At 43.9% G+C, this 19,200-nt stretch overlaps 1 protein-coding gene across 10 annotated transcripts in view; it reads right to left on the minus strand.

Annotated features, from left to right (window-relative positions):
* Positions 1–345: 345 nt before the first annotated feature.
* Positions 346–19,200, minus strand: part of ST3GAL6 (ST3 beta-galactoside alpha-2,3-sialyltransferase 6) — an 82,686-nt gene continuing 63,831 nt past the window's right edge. For all 10 annotated transcript variants that reach the window (XM_074807468.1, XM_074807458.1, XM_074807451.1 and 7 more), the window contains 5 exons: positions 14,530–14,625; positions 12,211–12,397; positions 10,992–11,129; positions 6,492–6,644; positions 346–4,937 (listed from right to left, as the gene is read on the minus strand). In XM_074807468.1, the coding sequence (XP_074663569.1) occupies positions 4,857–4,937; positions 6,492–6,644; positions 10,992–11,129; positions 12,211–12,397; positions 14,530–14,625 (655 nt within the window). In that variant the 3' untranslated portion in view covers positions 346–4,856. The remainder of the gene's footprint in view (positions 4,938–6,491; positions 6,645–10,991; positions 11,130–12,210; positions 12,398–14,529; positions 14,626–19,200) is intronic.

The raw sequence follows: 19,200 nt of genomic DNA on the forward strand, positions 1-19,200 counted from the left end.
ACGTCTTTCATCTTAGCACTCCCCTGAAAGTCCCCAATAAGCCAGGCAAGATAAAAAAACATGAAAAATTAAAATCAGAAGGATGCTGCTCTTGATCTTACCCACAAAAACTATGTCCCAGCTTTGCTTCTACTCAGCCTGGAGCAAGATCTCCACCCACAATACAGCTCAGCCTACCTAGGTTCAAAAATTGTCAGCTCTGTTTGCTCTGCTAAGCACCAAAGTTTGTTCTGAAACTCAGTACCACATCCCCGTGTGTACTCTACACACCATTAATAATGGGGCTGGGCACGCGCGCATCCGCACACACACAGAGCACTGACCTTGCAAAAATAAGCCTGAGGGCACCGTCTTTAACACAGTTTATTCACAGGAAAATAATCTCTTTCCATTTGTAGCATTCAAAATTTCACTTGAAACAACTGTAAGAATGTCTTCAAAATACAGCTGGCACTTTAAAGGCATATAAAACTTAAGACAAATGGCAAATAAAATATTTACCGATACCAAAAACAGATGTTGATCTTCCTATGTTCTTAAAAATCAGACTCCACTTAAAAGTATTTATACTACCTCCCAGGGCACTGTTAAAAGGAAAGCGTGGCATAGGAAACAAGAGGCACCACACACTAATTATTAAACACCGAAGTTGTGATTCTGTATTAGCATCACCAATACAGTCACTGGAAATGTCATTTAGTAGTATCTTTTAGGCACTCTCAGATTTGTATGTAGTGCAATAGTCTGTGACCTTCCTTAAGTAGTATCTCTGTACTTCCCCTCAATTATTACAGCAGAGGAAAAAATATTTTCCCAACAGAAAACAAACGTAAAAACCCCCTAAAAGTCTGAGCCCAACAGAGCTTTCAGCTGATGCACATCATCCTGCCTGTTTTGTGCGTACTTTGGTACCTCAGAGCTGGGTCTTTCTGATGGTGCAACATTTGGAAGAGGGTGGCAGGTAAAATGCAGGAGCAGCTTTGCTGTAAGATGCTGCTGTCTCGAAATTCAGCAGGCTGCCGGAGAACAGGACAGAGGAAGAAGGGATGAGAGCATCTGACTTTGCAGCTGATACAGGAAGAAGAATGATGGGAGGCACTGGGCACCTACATAGTTACACCGTTACCAAATGTGGAACTAGAGCTAGCAGCACCCTGGGATTCAAAATTGGCAGCTTTGCTGCTGCTGCTGCAATAAAAAAAATGGGTGGTTTTTAAAGGAAAGTTTCAGTGCAGAGACTTCACCTTCAGGAATGGCAAAAATGGAAAAAGAAAGTCTTAATAGCAGCTCGCTCTCAGAAAAGATCTAAGTATTTGGATTTAGCATTATTGCTTTTTGAAAAAAGTCCCAGGGCAAGTCTTTGGTACTGCAAAACACCTGTGAAAATGTGTGCCTGGCCAGAACAGACACTGTGATCTGTGAGCGTTACCCAGGAACACACTATGTGTAGGCAGGTGTTCTTGCCTGCATGAAGAGAGTGTAAAAGTGATACCTGTCCTCAAGGCAGAGTAGCAGAAACAACCGCATGAAGAGGGTGATGAAGCAGGGCTGGCGTACACAGAATCCTACCAAAACACCTTATGTGAGGGAAGATGAATCACTTGGGTCACTGCTTCTTATTGAAGAGAAGAACTACTGGCCCGCAAGCTGTGCTTTCAAAAAAACCCAACTGGTACCCTGTGGTTTATCAACAGTATCAGCTCTTGGCTCAGTCCCGAGTGAACAGGTCTGGCTCTAAATGTTACTCACTCACCCTGGGACAGTGACCTTGGCATTCACAGACTCGACATCCCTGCAGGAGCACGGAAGGGGGAGAAAAAGATCCCTGGCAGTACTGCTTAATTTAAAAAATGAGACAGTCATACAAATGGGGAGGCTTATTAAGAAGAAATACAAAGGAGCAGCTGATAAGGATAAATGCTTGTAGACAGCATTGAGAATATCAAATATTATAAAAAAAAAAAAATCTTAGGGAGACAAATGATGATGGTAATACAACAAAAAAAAATAAAGGCATCTATTTTAAGTAAAAGAGTTTGGGGGGGGGACACCATTTGCTTGCCATGAAGCCTTTTTTCCAATTATTTTTTGGGGATTCTAACTGTAGCAGAACAAAACCCAAAAAAAGCAGAAAACCTCCCAGGAAAAATTAGGAGAAGGGATCAGTTTAGATTAGTGGGAAGAATATCTCAGGACAGGAAATAAATCCGAGAAAATAACCACACCCTCAGAAGCACAGCTCCCTACCCACCTCCCGCCACCGGGACAGGGGTGGAGAAGCAGAGGGGAGCAGCAGCCTGCACCATCCCAAGACCCAGGCACTGCGAGGAGAGGGCAAATTCAACAGCTCTCCTGGAAAAAATCCCCTCAGCCAGTGTATGGCGAGAGGTCGCGGGATGCGGCTGGGTCCGTGGCGGCAGCTGGTGGGAGAGCTGGGGTGCCTGGCTCTGGGAGCGCCCGTGGGCTTTGAGGGGGAAGAGGCAGCCCCCCACTTCTGCCTGCCTCTGCTCTCAGCGGGGTCTGAGACCTACCAAGGGCTTCTACACAAAGAGAGCTTGGACAATGCCCCCACCTTTGCAAAAAGCCTTACGTCGGCATTTTTTTCATGTGAATTGCTGTTGTCAGTCTAAATCGCTGCAGGTCTGGGGCTGCAGAGTCACATCCAAACCTTTTTAATTAACTGAAATAATCATGAGAAATAAATGCTGGTAGAGACAAAGCAAATTTCTCCTCAAAGTCTCAGAAACGTGCATTAAAAAAATATATATGAAAATGGAACTCAAAAAAACTGAGTAAGAGCCTTTCTGCCACCTGGGGAAGAAATTCTGGTTTCCCCCGTTTGCCCCATCACAGTCACTGCTGCGGTGCCCCGGGACCTGCTGCGCTCCCTCCTCCTCCACGTGCTGGACACAGCCCCAGCAGGCAGGATGCTGAGGCACCCACATCTGGGTCCTTCCCTGCCCCCTGCCACAGATTTTTATGACATCCAGAGTTATTTCAGATATGTTCGATTTGCTTGAAATGGACCAAAGCTCAGGAGTCATTAGGTGAAAACACAACCCCCCTCCCCTCCAAAAATCACACTGACCTCACTAATTCCCAAAAGGCAGAGCCAAGGAGCTAAAGATGGAGATGAGAACGACAGGAAGGTGGGTTTTTTTAAATACCTATTGCACTCTGCAAGAGAAATAGGAAAAAAGAAAGATGACTCTTTGGTCACGTCAATGCTTATTCCTCTACGTTGCCGCAGCAAAGACACTGTGTTTAGTACTCTTGTAATCCTCAGCTTCTGCAAACACAGATACGGTGCTCTTGACCTGCTAGAGGTTTGTATTCGTATTGTAATTGTTTGCACCTAAACATACTAAAACTCTCTCTATATTATTAAAAAGCAGCAAAGGTTTTTCTACCAACTTTAAAGACTTTTTTAAAGTAGACTTCTTTGTGCTTTCTTTAGGTGTGACTGATCCAGATAACCACAAGATCTTCAAGCAAATCTGTGACAATTAAAAATATATATATGCACACTCCCATGAGAGAACTGGAAGAGCTTATTACTTGTTCTTCTTTGACAGTTGCCAAGGGCATTCCCAGGCAGATTTAACTTATTCAGCAGGCTTGTCTGAGACAAACCAATACAGAAAACATAAATGTCCCATTAAATGTTTCAATTAAAATCCCAAGTAAGTTCCCACCGCTAAACGATTTAGTTCAGCCACATCCTTTAAACCTTATATGTCAAGACGGGAGAGTTAAACAGAAACCAAATGACAACTCAGCTGAGGTACATCTTGGCTATTTCCTAGCACACTCCACTGCCAAAACCGGGCACATTCATTGCTGGTATTGATGCATTTCAGAGGTGGAAATGCATTACAGCATCTGAGAAAGGAGATTGTGCTCGTTCGGAAAAATACACCTCAATTCTTGGGGAGCAAACAGAAAGGTACATGAGATCCTGTCCTGGAGATCTAGGAATCCAACAAGCATTGGTGCTAAATTTACTCAGGCGTGAACATCTCTGTCCCAGCTCACGTTTCTGGTGTGGTCTGGGGGAAGTAGCCGACATGCAGGTAGTTAGGACAACTCTTCAGTCTTCACACTCCCTCTTTTCTAAGGCAAGCCACCAAGTGGGAAATTTACTGGATGCCCAGCACAAGGAGTATGGTTTTCCATAAAATGGGTACAAAACGAGCATTGTCAATACCAGCACCTCCACAGATGAGGCCAAAGGGTCTGCACCTCCGGCCAAGGCAGCAGTTCAGCATCGATGGCCAGCGCAGCAGCCGCGGCTTCTTTGCTGAAGATGGATGTCCCCTCCTCAGGAGTAGGGCAAGCCAACACCTGCCCACTCTGTATGTTCCCCCTTCTCCCAAACAGAGAGTAATGATTTATAGGCATTGTTATAAAGCCATTTCCCTACTACAAGACAGACATTCAAGACTTTACATCCCTCTACTAATTAAACACTGGTCGTCTCAGTCTCTCGACAGTGTAACTCTTTTGGAGGACAAAACATCAGAAACAGAAGTATTCCAGAGAAGCAATCATTTGAAAAGAGTTCTTACTGATAAATAAACAATGTGCATCACATTTTTATATATCCCTGATACTTTCAGCTGCAAGTTTCATGGTTTTCCCATTATTTAATAGCTTCACAGAAATTCAGTTAACTCTGTTTGCAATACTCCACTACCCTTAGGTTGAGAAGAAGCCTTTGCCTTGGTGAGGTTTCTGTGCTCCTTTTAAACAGTAAACAGTTAAGCTGCACTTAAAAAATAAAAATGTCGTACAAAAAATAAAATTTTTTCAAATCTTGAAAATAGTGATTGTTCTTCATCTTTTCCATTCAGCTTTCATGTCAAATTGACCACAAAGTTCTTGTCTATAAGCTTCTTCAAAAATTTCTGCTCAGCGTTGATGTTGTGGTATTCATTCTAAAGAGATGAGAGGGAATAATAAAATAAATTCAATTCAAATTATTACCAGAAGCATCACTTTGTTGTTCTTTCCTTTTAATTACCTGTGATACTTGGAAGATGCTAATAGTAGGAAAGCTCTGGGGAAAAGACTTCTTAGCAAAGGCCGTAGCACAGTCTCCCAAGAAAACAAGCGAGTGACTCTATTGCTCAAAACTAGATTAAGTTTTCCATCGGGACACAAACCAAAAAGGATGATCCTTCAGTGGCAATAATGGGCGAGACATGGTCTCACAGGAGTCCTTCTGTTATTAACTCCCCCAACAGCTGCATAACCACATTTAGAGCACAAGCAGTCAGAAAATGACTAATTCTCAAAGCTCACTGCAGGTTCTTGAGAAGCACACATCAGGTATTTGTACATCAGCTTTGGTGGACAGCAGACATTCATAGACACTGTTCTGGTCTTTGGGAAGCTGCGGAGGTAAGTGCTTGAAGACAGCCCATGATACAGAGAATACTCGGTATCACCATGTTAATCCATGATAGCACAGAAGATGGGTTGTTTTTTAAAGTTTCAAGATTTTAGGAAACTTGTGGGTGTCTATTCAACCAGCAATCAACCTTACCCAAGCTTGGCATACATTGCAAAAAAAGCACCTGCAGAGAGGACCCTCAAACTGAAGGTGAGTTCAGCACGAGAGGAAAATGATCTCAGAGCAGCAGGCACCTAGGAGTCCTCAGAGACACCAGAGGCTCCTATGGGCATTGCCCCTATTCTTTCTCTTCACAAAAGGGAGGAGGAGAGAAAACAGTCCCCACGTGCACTGGGCATACACATGGAAGAGAAAACTGTTCCCATTGAGGCAAAGGGCTGAGATGAGGTTGCCTGGAGTACAGAGCAGAGATGTAAAAGGAAGCAGAGGCATGACCATAGCAAAGCAGGAAGGAGGAGATGGCACCCCTGATGTCTGCCAGCCTCCTGCTGCTCCCTCTCCTGGTGAGCTGTGGCTTCCCTCTCCTGGAAGCAATTCCTTCTCTTCTTACCCCCTTCCAAGAGCTGCTTTGCTTTTTCTGCTTTTGATTTCCAAAATTCAGTTCTTTTCCTAACTGCAAGTTTGTAGGTCTTAACTCCTTCCATTTCCCTTTGCTCTTCTTTTCTCTTTTTTAAGTACTTTGGCAACTATGACAAGTTGTGCAAGTGAGTGCCAAGGAAAAGCAGAATGCAAACAGAAACAACACTATTCACGTTCCAACAGCGCTAGCAAATACGCCTCTACGAACAGGAGCTGAGTAGCCTACAGATAACGCCAGCAAAGCAAACCAGAACATACACATGGACGTATCTCATGCAGACGACGCAGAATGTGGTGTAGCACAAGGGACACAGATGCCATTATCTATAGTTTTCAGAAACAAAAGCAGAGATGAAGATATTCAAGCAATGTTAACCCATGAGCAGCTGAACCTGGGAGGCCTCTCTGACCTGCAGTCCACACTTCTATCTACACTGAATTGTCCTCCCCAGTTACTAGCTATATTTCTCTCAGCATAAACAAGTGTTTTTCTTACCTGCATCATCTGAGACATCGTGTCATTGCCGTAGTAGTGCAAAGAACTGTTTCTGTCAGTGAAGTCGTACTTGAAGCCTGCCAGGTGAACTTCATGGCATATGTGAAACGCGAGTGTAATGGCAATCAGCCCCGTTGTTGGATGCTTGGGTTTCTGAAATGAAACACAAAGAGCACATACACATAAATAACTGGCAGCTTGACAGGAAGAGCAAACCTAAGAATGAAGACAGCAGAAATCAGGCAGCCTGGCTCTTCTAGAGACGTTTGGTTTTGTCGTTTGACCCACCCATGTCTCATAAGGAGCACGGTACTGCCCGTGGGTTTTGCAAGACCGGCATGTCTGCCATGCTGGCCTTCCCTGGGATTCTCTGCTTTCTAGTGAGGACTGAGCCCGTACTGTAGCCCTTCCCCCTGCGTAGGCATCAGGAAGATCTCTGTATCCCCCTGCTCAGCAACCTGCTTTCATGAAACTGGGTCAGGCTTCAATATATTGGAAACCATCTCACCCCATCAAATTTGACTAAATTAGCAGAAGTGTTCAGAAGGTTCTAGATGATGGAGATCCAGACAAACAGAACAACATGACACGCCTCAGATCGTCATAACACTAAGCTAAAAAAGCATGAATGCTACTGCTACATAAATCTGGCTGCATCCGAAATTTTTCAAAGCAGGGAAATTCCAGAAGAACACAGTTTTAGACCTTCTCCCACTATTTCCATTAACAAGCGCCAGGACAAGAGGGAATGGCCTCAAGCTGCGCCAGGGCAGGGTCAGACTGGCTCTTAGGAAGGATTTCTTTGCAGAAGGGGTTGTTGCGCGTTGGAATGGGCTGCCCAGGGCAGGGGGGGAGTCCCCATCCCTGGAGGGGTTGAAGAGTCGGGTTGACCCAGCGCTGAGGGATCTGGTGGAGTTGGGAACGGTCAGTGTGAGGTTCATGGTTGGACTGGAGGAGCTTCAAGGGCTTTTCCAACTCAGATGATTCTAGGATTCATTAGAAGAAAAACTGTAGATAAAATTGCTTACTTCTCCCTACCGTGAGATAGCTCAGGAGTAAATGCAACGTAAAATATCAAGAGCAGGTTTCTAAACAGGTTTTAACTGTGCAAAATTAAGAGCACCTAACCAAGAATTAGCATTTCTTTACAAAAGCATAGAACATCTCACTGCAACCATCCGTCCTATCTCGTGATCAAGTACGTGACTGTTTTAGCAGCAGGTGTGGCTAAAATGGTCTGGATAAGTAAATGAGGTAAGGTTTGTAGAGAGAGGTGAACTCTTTCATTAGACCAACAGATGAAGCTGAGGGGAAAACGTGACCCCAGAAATAGACAAAACTTTCAGCCCTTCTTAGCTAAAATAACAGTTTTCTCAGAGACCAAATGAGCTACACACTTTCAGGAGCTGCAATCAAACCTCAAACTGAGCACAAAATCACATGCTTTTCTGAACTCTTACCCAAGGCTCAGTTCATCTGCCTCTGAAAACAAAGCAGGCAAACCAGTACCGGACAACTCTGTGCAGAGAGAACACAGATGCACTTGATGATACAGAAAAATATTTCTTTGTATTGTGTGATGAAAGAACAAACGCCCAGGAAAAAGTTACTAACATCAGCTCTGTAAGCCTAATTAAAGTGACAGAATTGAACTATCACCTTTTATGTAGAATTTTTTTGAATCTTTATACAACTCTTGGAGTGCTCCAGAAATAACGTCAACTTAAAATGCACACTATTGCTCAGGGCTCCTGCCAGTCAGCAAAATAACTTTCTGCCCTGGGGGCCCAATATTATAAACTTAGTGGTGACTCTGTTGCAATGTCCATACTAAATAAGACCCCAAAATTATGGCAGGAATGCTACATGTCAGGGTTAGTGCTATTTGGAAATACCAGGAATATCACAGGTTGCAGCTAGCTCTGTTTACCTTTGGCTATCAAAGTTCACCTCAAAAGAATACACTAAAAAAAGCAACGCTACTTTTAAAATGTATTATCGTGCTAGTACCCCAGCAATATCCAGACATCCTCAGCCTGTAATGACATTTCTCCAGCCAGTCACGTTTAACGGGAATAGGCACAGTCCTGGAGTGACTGTGCAACACTTTCTGACTTCAGTGCTGCTGGGGCAGCACATCTGATTTCACAGTTGTTCTTCCCAGCTCTGCCAACACCATCGCAGCTGCTAACAAAGAAACAGAAATGCTCGCTGGACCGCGCACAACTGCGCACACAGGGAACGTGAGATCGGCTTAGTGGAAAAGGCAGAGACAGCAGGGAAAGCAACACTGGTCTGCAGAGGGGGCTGGAGCACAGGACAGCGAAGGCAGCAGTGGCCCTCCCCAGCGAGACACTAAGGGACAGAGGGTCCCAAAGTGGGTCCTGCAAAAGGCCGCCCTGCCAATGGGAACCCCCCTGGCACGACCCACAGCTTCACCCAGCCCCGCCAGAGCGACCACAGGGTGCAGGCTCCCAGGCACAGCCCGCCTCCGAGACCAGAGGGAAAGCGAGGAGAAGCACGCCAGAGCTTGACCATTGCTGCCGCTGGGGACAAGGGGCTGCGAAACCCCTGAGATGGAGCAAGTGGGATGTGGAGGTGGCAAAAAGGGGCTCCAAGCCCCAGCTCTGGGCAGGGGTGCCCAGAAAGCAGGAGAGGAGCAGAGGGCATGCACAGGTGAGGCTGCCCCTCGATGAGTGGGTTCAGTTTTGGGCCCCTCACTCCAAAAAGGCCATTGAATGACTCGAGCGTGTCCAGAGAAGGGCAACGAAGCTGGTGCAGGGTCTGGAGCACAGGTCTGATGGGGAGCGGCTGAGGGAACTGGGGGGGTTTAGTCTGGAGAAGAGGAGGCTGAGGGGAGACCTCATGGCCCTCTACAGCTCCCTGACAGGAGGGTGCAGAGAGGGGGGATGAGTCTCTTGAGCCAAGGACCCAGCGCCAGGACAAGAGGGAATGGCCTCAAGCTGCGCCAGGGCAGGGTCAGACTGGCTCTTAGGAAGGATTTCTTTGCAGAAGGGGTCGTTGGGCGTTGGAATGGGCTGCCCAGGGCAGGGGGGGAGTCCCCATCCCTGGAGGGGTTGAAGAGTCGGGTTGACCCAGCGCTGAGGGATCTGGTGGAGTTGGGAACGGTCAGTGTGAGGTTCATGGTTGGACTGGAGGAGCTTCAAGGGCTTTTCCAACCGAGGTGATTCTGGGATTCTGGACCCAAAGCGACAGAGGGGCCGGTGCCTGCGTACCAGCTCCAGGACACCACACACATCTCTCTGGCTCACTGACAGCACTGGTCTTACTTTTATTTCCACTGAGAGGGGAGCACAGAAAGAGACAGGAGGCAGTTTTGGAGCCATGGAGGCAACAGATGTTCTGTGGCCCTTTAGGAGGTAGTTTGGAGCCCAACTACTATGCTGCTTACTTCCCACCCTCGGCTAAAGAGCTGAAATGCCACGGAGCACTCGCAAGCACGCAGCCAAACTGGGTATTCCAGTTTGAGAGTTAATAAGGGAAGAAAAAGCCACTAGTAGGCTCAAAAAAGAAAGAAATTATAAAAAGAGAAAATAAAAAAAGCACAAAAACACCCCCCCAAAGCAAAAAAAAAAACCCTCAACCCCCTCAATTATTAGAAGGATTAAACCAGAAAAAAGTTGTGGTAGATACTTCACAGTGACAGCCTGCCAAATGTTTCCACACATGTCAGTTGGCTGATCCCCCCGATGAAGCAGCTCTGTGCAACGATGTGTCCCCGGGGACCCGTGTTTGTGCTCAACAGCACATGGTCAGGCCTGGCTGCGCAAGGGAGGTCTCCAGCCTGAAGCCTTACCTTTCATCGGAAACATTCTTCAGTCATAAACTGACAGTTAAAATGTATTTTTATGTCCAAATTGTTGGTTAACTCATTACAATGCTTGGCATCAAACCAGTAAGCACAAGAATGCTGCTAGACATATGTCATTAGCACGGGGCTGGAATATCCTGTACGCTCCCTAGTCCCTACCCGCCCCCAGCAGTGTTAGAATTACTGGGTTGTTGGGGTTTTGGGGGGTTTTGTTTCTTTGGTGTGGGGGTTTTTTTGGTGTTTTGTTTTTGTGGGGGGTTTTTTGGTGGGGTTTTTTGTTAGTTTGTTTTTTCCTTTTTAAGAAGAACTAGAAAACACCCTACATTTAATAATTCAAGACTCCTTAATATTTCTAGAGGCTCTTTGGATCTGCCATGTTCCAATGTCTGGCTGCTTTTCCCAGTTTTGTAAAAGGCATTATGTCTGTCCGCAAAAGTGGTCTCATTTAATATTAATTAGAGAATCCATAAAAAGAGATTTTTGGCACACAAGACTACCCACTCTCTGGATTCCATTTTCCCATCTTTTTTGAGGACCATCTAAATGCAAGCTAATGCAATGTGAACCTACAAGATGTTCTAACATAGACCACTATAATAAAGAGATAATTACCTCTGAGTACACATTTGGTTGTACAAAACTAAAAGGCACAGAAGAAAAAAGCCTACCTCCTTTCTGGGAAACCTTGTTGGGAAGTGAAGCCATTCATAAGCAGTTTTTCTGGTAATGCTGGGATCAAGAATCCTGATTTGACTAGATTTGTATATCATGTTCAGAGCCGGTTTCTTCCAAAAGCCTTTAGCACTCTGTAACAGGCAAGCAAATACACATTTTTAACAGCTATAAAAGAGCTGATTTTGATTTTGTAGCAACTCTAACCAGAGTAAAAATCCAAGGGGAAGAGGCTGAAGAAGATGATTGCTGAACCTCCTAAAGTTCAACAAAAACACGTGCCAAATCGTGCTCCTGCAACAGGACAACCCACTGCAGCAGAGGTTGGGGCTGGCTGGCTGGAAACAGCTTTGTAAAGGTCCCTGATGGACAACACGCACCAGGAGCGTGCCCTGGAGGCAGCAAATGCTCTTTGTGTGCTCGGCCACATTAATAAGAGCAGTAGAGAACAGGTAGACAGAAGTTATTATTCTCAAGTACTTTGTACTGTGCCTTTCTGCGGTCTCACAAATACTGTTTTGGCTCCCCCCTGTGCAAGAGAGAGTGTCAAACTGGAGCAAGCTCAGCAGAAGGCCACTAAAACGGCCGAGGGGCCAGAGAACACAGCAAACAAGAAGGGTCTGAGGAGGCTGGGTTGGTTCAGCCCATCTTCAACTATCTGGTAGGGTTTACAAAAAGAGATGCAATCAGACTCTTCTCAGAGGTGCACAGTGAAAGGATGAGGAGAAATTCTTTCCTGTGAGGGTGCTGCAGCACTGACATAGAGGCTGAAGAAATATCCTTGGAAATACTCAAAACTTACCTGGACGATGCCCTGAGAACCTGGTATGGCTTTGAACTTGGCCCTGCTTTCTTTCAGCAAGGTTTTGGACAAAAGACCATCAGGGAGAGGTCCCTTCTAACATTATTTTGCAATTCCACCAAGTGTGAATAAAATAATCTGGGAAATGGCTGGACCATGCATGTCAGAATATGAAACAGTACTAGGAAGAGGATAAAAAGGTATTTCCAATAGGAAAACTGCTTTAGGGCGAGGAGCTGATTAAATACGTGTGCAAGAAAGAGGACAGAAGCATTTATAGGAAAGGGATATCGAGCAGACTAAGAGATCCAGCGCTTCCCCCCAGCTAAGGACTAAGGTTAAAAGCAAAACAGGTATTTCACGTGAGAGGCATGTGGCAAGCTGAGCCAAAGTGCACAAATAATTAAACTCACTATTTTCTGACCACCTAGTATCTCCCAAAGCCACTTCAAGTCACGTGGTTTGAAGACGATGAGAACAACAGTCGTATTAGGGTCGTAGTGGATTGGATCTGAGAAGATGGATTCCGGGTAAGAAAGGCGGAAAGTTGTCCTCCTCCCAACATCCTCTTCGTACCCTATAACAGGGCCATTATTCATTCTGTAGGGGACAGAGACAGCAGTGACCACCCCACCCTCGTGTCTGTACTGTGTGGTGGCTGGCACACGCAGTAGTCTGTGGGGCAGACGGCGTGTCCGGGTACAGGAGGGTTTGGTGGCCCAGCAGTTACTTATCACATTACCTGGTAGATGAGCAATTATCAGGTGCACTCACCCTCTAATCTAATTCAGAGGGATCAAGCACATATGGGAACTTGGCCAAGGTGGTTTAGAATACAATCACACAATTGCTTATCGCGTGCCACTTGAGCAGGTGGCCTTCTGGTTTGGCTCAAACACAGAAACTGGAGAAGACCAAAGAGAATATCTGGCTTGGAGAAGCACCCATTGCTCCGTTCACGCTACCAGATGATCTGAGTCACACAGGAGGCCATTCAAGAATGTTTTAATACGCTTCACTGTCTACAGCATACAGGAACAGGGATATGACTGTGTACCTGATGCTGATACATCTTCATGTTTGCCTTTTTTTGTTTGTTTGGGGTTTTTGGGGGGACATTTTTTTCTTTTTTTAAATATTACTTGCACAGCTGCCACTGCTTTGGGATATAACTGATTAATAAGCAGCCAGCAGGCGGGTCAGGTCTCTCTGCTCTGAGGTGTTAGAGGGGCTGTGTTTTAAGTCTCCATCCTGCAGCTTGGTGGGTGTGTTGCATATTCTTTGAAGAATTCAGGCAGTCTCTGTACACTCCACTCCTGCCAACATGACTGACTGCTCAGAATGAGAGGCACGCTGCTTAGGAGAAAATGTTTGCAAAACAAGGTATGCAGACAAGGGAATATTTCAAAGTTTTATCAGAAGTCATCATTAAATACAGAATGCAAACACCACCTCTTTGTTCATTCACAGTGAACAAATATGTACCATATTTCTGAAACAGTTTTGAATTCAAAGTTGTTTTTAAATGTGTGACAACAGTCTACATAAAGATTTCCATTTAAGAAGAGTAAATAGATCTACAGGGAGTCCAAATACTTGAAATGGCTCAAAAATAATCCATGGAGCTTCCTTGCATCATTATACTACAGTGAAAATATGTGCAAGGTGGGGTTTTTTGTAAAGTGCAAAGTTGTCAGGCAAGTAAAGTTTCCTAAGAATGGGGATATTATCTTGATCACTTTCTATAGTTTTAAGTTTATATGAGAAGCTACAACTGAAGAATTGCATGTATTATTTTCAAATGCATGTCAAACTCCAGGCTTTCTATATAACTTATTATTGTAGTGCTTGAAGGCTGAAACACTATTACTAAAACGAGCATGAGGATTGACGGCAAAGTAACAAAAATGAGATTTTGTTCAATATTCAACACAATGTTGAAGAAAACTGAAATGGCAGCCCAGAGGTTTTAGTGAAAGAGGGTTCAGGCACACTATCTGACAGGGTACCTGCAGGCTGAAGGGCTGTTTAATCAGCTACCATCTCAGTTCCTGCAAAGGAGAAACTGATTTATCTTTTACTCAATGTGCAGAAAATTCTGTTACAATTAGCCAATTAGTCCATTTTCAGTTTGCTTGGCATTTGAGCTTTTTTTTCTCCCCTCCTTGCCTGTTCCTCTCTAAGCACTTCCCCCGTTTCTCTGCCAGATGCCTTTTCTTCAGACCCCAGCATCCTCTGGTAGGTCAAGGCACCTCAAATTTCCAATATCATCCTCCAGCTGACACTTGGCTGGAGATGGACTTCCCAGCAAGTATGTTATGTTTAATCCACTCCGAGCAATGCCCGTGCCAGCCCAAGGGTAAGACAAGCGTGGTGTGAAGGTAAGAGGCAGGGCTGCCCGGGATGCTGGCTCACAGCGAGGGGCACGTGCAGGGCTCCGGGCTGTCACAGGCTTGGACCCATCCCCGCTGGCAGCACCTCACACATATGTATCCGTACCCGAGGCAGACTGACCACCCAGCGATCCTTCTTCCCCTGTATCAATCAGTCTGTGTAATAAAAAACTGACCCATATTTTCCTAAAGTTTTTTAAATTAAGGCTGTGACAGAATAAGTAAAACAGGAAGTTTTATACATTTCCATTTGTATAACTGAACTCCAAAGCTACTGGCTGACAGCAAAACTTTGTTAATTCTTTGTATGTACACAAAATTAAAAGGAGATCCATTTACCTTATTATCACATCATACGAGTCGATCTTCTCCCCTAACGTCTTATTTCGAAGTACTCCTCCATTACCGACCACCACACACCGCCGACAGGCAATGCTGTGGAACAAACAGAACTTTTAATATGCACAACTTCCCTTGCTTCATGTTGTTATTAATGATATATTTGCATTTAGCTGGCTTATTTACTAACTGAGGTCCTGTATCTTTTACGCTCCTTGGCCCCTACAGAGCAATCTCAATCCTCTATCACACGCTAAGGCTGCTTTCAAAAAAATGTTGCTGCATTATTTCATGGACCAGCAAAGTCAGGAAATTGCTTCTCTCTCACGTAAAACTGGTTTTATACATATCCTTTTGCTAGTGGTTTGCTGTTTAAGATCATCTAACCAGTTGGTGATACAGGTGCCATAAGATAAATTATCTTCCACAGTGCTTCAAACCTGTCCCAGTCTGGGGCTATACCAACCAGGATAGAGTATGTCTGGGAAAACTAACTCAAATTAAGGTGCTTCTGCAATATTGTAAACTCTGGAGATCTCCAAATAAGCTAAAGCAGCAAGATTTATGTTCACAATTTACCTTACAGGCCTCTGAACTGTACATGTGAAAAACCTTAGCCCAATGACACATGTGATGGCCTTCAAATTAATATAATCATGTTGATTTTTCTCCCTCTATTTAGAAAGTGTTGTCTAAACATGTTTCAGCATGTGCTGAAGTGCCTGCTGTCATGACATAAGAGGAATAAGATTAATTAAAAGATGCATTCTCATATGACTGGATTCAAATTAAACAGCGTTATTAAGTATATAAAACACTGTGAGCTACAAATTAGATCTTATACTACATCCAATCAAAATAGTAATTCCTTTAGAATTTAGAATATATTCAGAGTTTAAAAGCACCCAAAAAAGGTATTCTGGAAACGCTGAACTTATGAAAGTACATTCTAATGGTAAGATTTTCCAAGTTATCTCAGGTTTTCTAAGTGTATCTTTTGCTCTCTACTGTCTTATTTCAGTGAGAGTAAAATATGTGCTTTGCTAAAAAAAAAAAAAAAAAAAAAAGAGGGACACACAGGCTTACTGGTTTTTTACAAAAGAAATTTTGCCTCTTTAGGGAAGGTTTACATCCAGTGTATGATTGCAAACCCCTTCTTACAGAACAAGCGCATCATTTTTTGTTGTAAAAATGCTTTTTTATTTAGAGCAAAAGTTGTTCAATTTGGTTGCAGCAGGAACAATGGAAAAATAAAAATGTTGGTATTTTCTTCAGACACAAACAGGCTCACAGCTTACTGAGGATGAGCCACCCCCCAACGTCCCACTCCCACAGTTCTGCAAATAAGAAAAAGGCTCTATGCCATTTCTTACCATAGGGGACCTCAGGACTGTGTCCCAAAGAATACTATAATCTGTATTAAATGCCCAGTGGGGCACTTTAGGCAGATTAATTAACATCTTTCTCCGCAGACAGTCCAAACTGTTTTTTCAGCTGAGAAGAGTATTATTCAACTTTAACGAAAACAGCCTGTTCCAGCCAAGACTGACCAATGTACAAAGCAGCTCCCTATATTTCCTACAGAATTGTTAATGCAGTTATGCTGCACTGCTGTGAGCTAGGGAAAAGAAATCTGGCCTCAAAGCAATGCTGAGAACCTGAAGCTTACAGAAAATGTGAAATAAGAATAAATGGCAACTGTAAAAAGCACTGTATTTCAAAGAAATGCTGGAATGATGCCTTCTCACCTGCTGCTCTAGGGCCACATCTGCAGAGGGAGTTGCCTTTAAAAATTTTTATACATATATATGAAAAAATAAAAATAGTGGTGCTAAATGCAGCTCTCAGGGTGGGGTGACAAGGAAAAAGCTGGCACACCTTTCTCGAGTGTTTCCTGAGCAGCTTAGTAGAAGCCAACCATTGATAAAAAGATTTCCAGCTAATGCCACAAGTCCATGTGACTCACTACCTTGGAAATCAGAGGGGTGAAAACCTGTTACACCGCCCTGTCCTCAGTATGCCCATGCCCTCTACACCCACAAAACCCTTCCCTCTCTACTCCAGGACTGCTTCAGCCTATTCATTTTCCAATCAGTTTTTCAATATAGTTTTAAGATACCCTGAGAAAGCAGGCTGATGAACACATGCCTCTGGCAGTTTACAGTGGGAGGAAGGGAGCAGAAGTTACCCTTTTCCTGAATTACACTTCGCTACTTGCAGCTATATCCTGGAGCTCAAAGCAAGATCCTGGGCTCCAGAGAAGCAACAGTGAGGAGAAACGGGAAGGAAAAAGGAAAACTGGACAAAAAATGTGATCAGTAAGTGATGAAGGTAGAATGAGGGAGAGAGGGGAAAAGTGTAGAATTAGCGTATGATTGTATCACGTTTTCCTGTCATTTACAGCATGCCTCTGTAAACCACTGAAAGTTTCAATCATCTCAAACCTCTGAACTGACTGTCACCAAAAGTTATGTGGCCGCAGCTGGGTAACTGAGGTACAAACCTCATCACCACAATGCAAATCCTAAACTGCTACTCACAGTCCAACTCCTGGTGGGACTTCCCGGCTAGGGCACCCATCCATCCCCGACGCTTGGTGGACACCCTGGTTTGGCAGTGACTGACACACCCTGCATGAGCCCATCTTCAGGTCTCAATAAAACCCTAGACAAATTGCTCCTAATCTTGCTGAATATTTTCTTTCATACTCTCTGACTGCTTGGTGTGAATTCACAAAAATAATGTCAACGCCATTACAAGTGATTTGCATTATTCTGACCATAATAAGCAGCCAAAAAATTACTTTGAGGAGGCGCTGCTTGTTCTGCCCCTTGTAGATGAACTTTAAGCGATTCGTTATTACACACCTTCCAATTTTTGGCAGAGGCTATGATTTAAGAAGCTTCTTCACTATGTCAATCCCTAGCTACTGAAACACCTTCTGGTGTAAAACTTTTTCCTCTCTGCACTGTGCAGGTGTGATGTAGCAGGACACACTCAGGGCAGGGAGGGTAAAATAAAACACGACTTTAGAGCTGAGCAACTGAGGTTCCCGCAGCTACAGAAGCTGGGTAGCTGCTCTCAAGTCTAATCTGAACTTTCTTCCCTCTTACTGATGGATGTGGACCAGATCTTATTCGCGGCTAAGAGCTGACTAATACTACTTGGATGGAAAACAGAATGAAAACTGAAGTTTGATTAAGCTTTTAAACTCCAGTGCCCTTAATAACACGCGTACTCAAAAATAAAGTTATTGTCAGCTGCCTTCAAAAAAACCAATAAAGAATCTAACATTGGTATGTGAACTTTAGAAACGGATAAAGTCAACAAGCAGATCAAATACTCCTAATGAATTGTACATTAATACAGTCATAAGTACAGTCAAACAAATTAGAAACCAGCTTTTAATCTCTGTCAAGCTCAGGAAGTCAAAGCGGGCCAACTCAAACAGGAAGTCTGGCACAAGTGTGCTACTTCTGAATTGTCCCCTCCCTGAGCCACCCCCCTAGTATTCAAGTGTCTCCAGCTAGGATCATAGGGCTATGTCCACAGTAGCAGAGTGCACTAACAACGGTAAGCAGGGAGGGAAATGGTTTGTGCTAGAGTTAAAAAACAGAACATAATATCATAGGAAACAGACCTATGAAACGGAGATAAAGAATACGCAGCACAGCTGGACTGTATTCAAAGATATTTAAGTTAAACTGACCTGTACTTACTGTAAATCACAGAAATAAACACATTGATTTTTCAGCAGACAGTCTCTCCCAGATATTTCACTAACCCCACTTCTTAAAAGTTTCCTTTTCCATAATGTTTTCATATTTAAAAAAAAAAACCAAATACACCAATGGGTGAGTAAACACCCTTTCTCCAACTCAATAAATTGGCAAGAGGAGAAATAAATTCAGATGTCCTTAAACAACATCAGGTGTGCTACAAGTGAAATATAACAGACTGAACTGTCTGGAGGTCCAACTTAGAACCACCAGCACAATAGTGATGAAAGTGAAAAACATGAAGAACTCGGCTATAACAATTGCTATAGGAACGGTTTGAGTGACCAAGGGGTTGCATTTAGATGTTAAGAAATCTACTTTAGAGTCTAAATGGCTCCCAATGCAAATGGCATGGTAACTGATCTCCAACATGTAAATGCAATCCCTTCAGTCACTCGAACCACTGCTCTATTCACACCGTGTACAAGAGCCTCTTAATCTCAAGGCCAGGCATTAGTTTACATATTTTGTCTATATGGTGAAGTGCTAAAAGAAACATTTTCCTAGCCTATAAAAGAAAAATATTGTTAAATGGAAATGTAGCCTTTAAAGGTTAAAAGGCTTGCATCCTCCACATTCCACTGAAATACTGTTTCTCTGGAAAAGGAAAAAGATCATCCCAACCTCAACTCCTTTAACACACACCCCCATAGTCTGTTGAGGAATGCAAATTATTTCCTTTGAGGTTATTTGGTAAAAGGAGGATGCAGAGGTCACATTTAGTTGATGCAGGATCGTGTAAATGCATCTGTAAGAATTACTGCTGTTGAGCCTAGAGTCCTGAGAGTGCCTAGTGAGTAATTAGGAGGATATGGTGTTCAGAGGTTACTCTGAGGATATACCCCTAGCCTGGAAAACCCTTCTCCTACGGGCTGTTCCACTGAAGTCAGTG

The sequence above is a fragment of the Strix aluco genome, chromosome 2 (assembly GCF_031877795.1).
Source record: "Strix aluco isolate bStrAlu1 chromosome 2, bStrAlu1.hap1, whole genome shotgun sequence".
Lineage (NCBI taxonomy): Eukaryota > Metazoa > Chordata > Aves > Strigiformes > Strigidae > Strix > Strix aluco.